The sequence below is a fragment of the Botryllus schlosseri genome, chromosome 11 (genome assembly GCF_051294905.1).
Source record: "Botryllus schlosseri isolate E-star chromosome 11, Bs_hap1, whole genome shotgun sequence".
NCBI classification, from domain to species: domain Eukaryota; kingdom Metazoa; phylum Chordata; class Ascidiacea; order Stolidobranchia; family Styelidae; genus Botryllus; species Botryllus schlosseri.
The window spans coordinates 14,116,184-14,121,452 of NC_137246.1; the positions used below are offsets into that span (position 1 = coordinate 14,116,184).

Consider the following 5,269-nt stretch of genomic DNA (forward strand, 5'->3'; position numbering starts at 1 on the left):
TTAATTATCCACTTCGATTCGAGAGTTCAATTGCAAATTTTTAATCATTTAGTACCATCTTTCATCAAATTCTATAAGTCTTGCATTATATTGAAATCCCAGAACAACTAGAAATATGTATTAAAAATCCAGTGACGTAAACATTTTGATAGCACTGTGTAAATGACATATCGCAATATTATTACCCTACTCGCCTCACATATGTCTCACTAAACAATGCATTCGCTATTTAGTATTAATATTGTTCCACGCATTAGCCTGCAAATGTAGTATAATATAATGAGATAAGATTGTTTGATATGCAGGTCGCGCATGAAGCAGATCTCTCCACCCTGTACTATAGTAATGTGTTAGATGTGTGCTCAAATGTTTATTGTGAATAAGACCAGTTACGCTCCAGCTACCGTGTTGGTTAACCCGTTGTGAAATTTCTGCGGCCATATCTTCACCGTCACACTTATACTCTACGCGAACGCTATATTGTAGCTTAATTTCTTTATGTAGTACGTGCAAACATATGATGTGTGTCTCTCAATTTCCTTTCAAAATCCATATGATACAACAGCTGGCCTCTACAGGGAATTAACTGAATACATTCTTGACCAATGGATCGTGTCGCAGTACCTTACCCTATGCACTACAAAATGCTATCATTTTACACAGTAATAATGAGACACAAACCAAAGTAATGATATCAGAAAATTGCCTAATAATATGAATATCTTAAGATTTTTGCGTGAAATTAGTCATTTTCTAGTGTTGTTATTGTTTCACTAGCACTGATTTTTCTAATAATATTGTTGCTTTGTTAATATCTTATTAATTTTTTAGTTAAAGTATCAATTATCTTGTGTTGTTGATGAAAATAATTAGCTTGTACAAAAGACGTTCACTATTAAAATATACACGATTTAAATGATTATTAAAAAATAAGCTGATGCAAGTTTCCAGAATGCTGATGCTAACTATGCTGTTGGAGCCTTTCCAAATAGCAATACGCAGTACAGTTATCGCAGATGGATGCAAAATAGTCCTAATTCTCAACAATTTGAATTGTCTCGAAATCACACTTATTGCGATATCAAATCCCCGCATTTAGTTGTATTTAGGGCTATTGCACAAGCTATCTCCAATATGCTGCAATATAGAGAGGTTCAAACTTGTCTAGGGTATTCACTTCCCGTCAACTAGCTTTTAAAGACACATTGATAAGCGCGCCTATTTAATTACCTAATTTTCTTGACTGTCTTCGAATATTTCATCGACTATCATAAGGAACATTCGCTCATCGCTCATCATTCGCTCATCATATATATATTACATTGACTTTAATATCACTATAACGGAACTATAACGAAATATGATGTGTATGAGAGCTGTCGGTGTAAATCAAGAAGTAAGCATATAATAGGTGTATGTAGCAGGTTTTCACCATAATGTAGGGTGCTTATCAACAATTTTTGTATATCGAATGTTTGTAGCTCTAGGAAGATATTCGTATTGGAGACTACGATTATATCTTCAAGAATATCAACATAACCAGCATATCAACCAGAACTTTTAGGTTCGTTTTCCGATAGAAACCTCGGAAATATCTCATCATAAGCAGCGTATTACGCTTACTCTTGGCTGTTCCATCAAGCTCCGTACACCTTGATCTTTTCGGATACATTGGCATTGCGGAATATGCAACGTTCAGCATTGGATGAACATTCCTAACAAAGGCATAGGTGTCCCCAGGGAACCAAGCTAACTTCGCTTCTATTCTTTTACATTGTTTGCAAAGCACGGTATTTTGTAATTCCATGAGACTTCAGTGGTTCTAGAATACTAAATTATTGAGAGTCGAATAAACTGTCAATTAACTAAGCATAAAGTATATGATATTCAAAAATATTTAAAGGTTACGTCGTTGAACAACCCCGATATGATCATACAGCGAAAGTATAGCCCCAAATAGCGCTAATATCTCCCAAGCATAAACAATAACGTGGTCGAAATGTACGTTTTATTGCAAATTTATCTCTAAACAGAATGAGCTGTAGCTTATCACATTCGAATTACTGAGTGAAATTGACATAGAACTATTAGGTCAAGCCGAAACATCTTCACTTCAGTTATCATTCCCATGAGGCTACTAGTTATAGCAGAGGCGGGCAAACTGCGATTCGCGCCTGTAGCACTTTATTGATTTCACGTGCGTTTCGCTATTTTGTTAAAGAAGTTCAACCTGATTATATGTTAATGCATCTATAGCGTATTAGAAATATGCGAATGGTGGCCCTATACAGCCTTCGAAATTAGCAATTGAACTCTCGAATTCAACCTGATCATCAATCAATGACAAATCATTGTTTTCAACGCTATTTTTTGTGGTTCACTGACTCACAACCTTTAGTGACCCGCAGAGCACTTACGTTAGTTGAACTTTGGCCTCAGTTGGACTGTAGATTACTAACCTACGGATAGATACGCAAGTCCCGTCGTTACGCTCCGACAAGCAGTTACACTTGTTGCTGAGCAATCCAAAAGAAGCATAATTGGTGGAGTTATAGCTTGCGTCCCGAGGGCTGAAATGTAATGAAACTGGTCTTAATCGAGAGCTACTGCCTCACTGATTCCGAAAATACAAATTCAAATCGTGCCGGGGATATGGAACCACCTCAAAACATCTCTCAAAATCTGAAAATCGACATAGTTCCAACAATGGCACCACCGCAACAGGATGAACATAACAATGGCCAATTTCGTCAAGCGATTGTTCAGAGCAATTTCGATTTTCAGACTTTGAGGGATGGTTTGACATGGTTCCATTTCCCTGACAAGATTTTAATTTGTATTCTCAGAATCAGTGCGACAGTAGCTCTCGATTAAGAGACCAGTTTCAATAAATTTCACCTCTCAGGTCGCAAGTTGTAATACCACCAATTATGGTGCTTTTAGATTGCTGAGCAATAAGTGTAACTGCTTGCCGGAGCGTAACGACGGGACTTGCGTATCTATCCGTAGGTTGGTAATCTATAGTTTTACCACCCCTGCTCTAAACCATAACCATAACAACTTGAGTAAGTACTGTCACTAGGCAAACCCTAGCAGAGTTATGCTCAAATTATATCAAATATTGCATGGAATATGGCAAATGAACACGCCAAGTATTATCAAGTGAAGGAAAACGAACGCCTAATTCCCTCTAGATACATATTTATTCGGAAAATCTCCCATTACAGGGTGAGTACAGTTGATTTCTCAAGGTCTTCCTATCTTCCCCACTTAAGCGCGGTAAGACTAGTTTGACTTCGCGGCATTCAGGATTATATCTCACGAAGCTCTGAATGGAATTCACGTATTTCACGTCGACTATCGTTCTGTTGCTATCACTGAGGTCGATTGCCTTTAGCTGTTCATTGAATAATAGGCGATTTAGATCAATTTAAAAAATACAGAAACGAACTGCATCGCTACATCGGGATCTACTATTGAGCAGAAAGATCTTACTGTAGCGCATCGCTTTCCCGTCTCTTCGCTCAGATTCCTGATTTGCATGGAAAGCATCTTGCAATTACTCAGATTAAATTCTTCCACACGGGAATTGCACAGGACTTTAGTTAGTGTTTTGTAGCAGGATGAAATGCCAGGATTTCTACTTAAATCCAGCGAGTGCAGCTAAAACATGGTGTAATGTTCAAATATTTTACGAGACTACAAATGACTCGACACCTGTAATAGATTAGTCATAATATTATTTATCAACAGTTGAGCAATTTTCGCGATGTCTGCTCCTAATAGCAAAACTGATGCAACACCGAAGACAATAATGAAGCTCGAAAGGTTATTGAAGAAACCATCTAAACTAGATTTAAAATGAATGAACGATTGAAAAAACCTCTTGCTTAGAAGCAGTGATAGTATTTATTTTCAGACGTGATCAGAAACACTTTATTGATGATAAAAGTTCTATCGATCGATGAAATGTCATGCTTGAGTATGACTGAAACTCACATAAGCATTAGACTGTGATTGATTATTTCAGTTACAAAACATAACGGATCTAGTTCAAATGATCACCTCATGAATTCCGAGACCTTTATTTAATACGATTAGTGAGTCTTCGTCCAATTCGCAAGCTGAAAGTCGAACGTTTTTCGTGTTATGCTTTCTTACAAAGCATCCAACTTCTTTCAAACCTGTCGGTTCCATATCCGTATTATAACTCAGATCAAGGTTTTCGACCTACAATTACAGTAATTTATTTCAAAATGACACACAAAACTATAGAAACGAGTGAGTACCTCGATAGAAGCAAAACTTTCAAAAGCGCGAATTTCCTCTGGTGTAAGGTCACACCCCTTCATGATAAGAGTAACCGCTTTGTCTTTACAAAGTAAGGCAGGCAGCGCGGTCATACACTCTTCATCCAGCTGATTGTAGCTGATGTCAAGATATTGGAGCTGAACAAATATAGGAAACTGTCAATTTACGATCAGCATTGATCAGATATAAAACATTTCAAACTGATAACAGAAAAAAAATGTTGATTAGCCACTCACGTCATAATATACGCGAAATGTGCTAAGAGTAAACTAGAATTTCCTCTATCCATCCATCTCTGTACAATCGCTCACACAGAATGTGATCATTAACGACTATACCCAGCAATAATCGCACATACCTTACTGTTTTTGAGCTGTAGAGCAACGAAATCTTTTGACTGCAAGTGCGAGTTCACAAGTGACAAATAGGTTAGATCGTTCGAAATAATAGTCGCGAGTTGCGTAAAGTTAATGTTTTCCCCGTAGCTGAGATTGAGGTTTCGTAATTTCACCTATGGGAACGAGGTATTAGGAAATCTCACTTCGAGAGGTTCTATACTAGATTAGCGCCTAGCTTTTCCCATCATCAATACCTGATGCCGCCTGATAAGTTGATCCAAAATGATTAGAAAATCTTCGGATCCATCACTTTCTTCCAGATTGAGCTCCGTCGAACCACACTCCTTCATCAACTCGCATATTACTGGGAGGAGGTTTTCAATGTTGTCGTGTGCTGTAACGCTGAGTTTTCTTATTTCGACCTGAACGAGCGCAAAACTTCACACATAAAATGCTAAATGAGCTATGAACAGTTTAACACTGATCAACTTTAGCTATAGCCTATCTAATAAGGCTATTGAGACTGATTCCTATACAAGTAGCAATTGAGCATTGTTCGCTACGTTACCTTCAATTCTCGCCTTAACACATCAGTAATAGGGAACAACGCGATTACGATA

At 37.5% G+C, this 5,269-nt stretch overlaps 1 protein-coding gene across 2 annotated transcripts; it reads right to left on the bottom strand.

The window, feature by feature from the left end:
• Window positions 1-3,033: 3,033 nt before the first annotated feature.
• Window positions 3,034-5,245, bottom strand: LOC145449698 (uncharacterized). Of its 2 annotated transcripts, XM_080328112.1 has the most exons (7): window positions 4,904-5,245; window positions 4,670-4,822; window positions 4,290-4,448; window positions 4,185-4,230; window positions 4,066-4,124; window positions 3,496-3,663; window positions 3,034-3,397 (listed from the first exon to the last, which is right to left on the bottom strand). In XM_080328112.1, exons 1-7 carry the CDS (start codon window positions 4,997-4,999, stop codon window positions 3,203-3,205), a joined length of 876 nt encoding a protein of 291 aa, XP_080184238.1. In that variant the 5' UTR covers window positions 5,000-5,245; the 3' UTR covers window positions 3,034-3,202. The 2 variants fall into 2 exon arrangements, with proteins under 2 accessions (XP_080184238.1, XP_080184237.1); XM_080328111.1 differs by having other exon boundaries at window positions 4,066-4,230; window positions 4,904-5,244.
• Window positions 5,246-5,269: the final 24 nt, after the last annotated feature.

Bases quoted from the DNA above. Each gene is read 5' to 3' on its own strand.
- LOC145449698 (XM_080328111.1), bottom strand. From the start codon at position 4,999: ATGAAGGAGTGTGGTTCGACGGAGCTCAATCTGGAAGAAAGTGATGGA. The intron at 4,449-4,669 runs GTATGTGCGATT...ATATTTGTTCAG, and splicing joins TACAGCTCAAAAACAGTAAG to CTCCAATATCTTGACATCAG. The intron at 3,664-4,065 runs GTGATCATTTGA...ACCATGTTTTAG, and splicing joins AAGGTCTCGGAATTCATGAG to CTGCACTCGCTGGATTTAAG.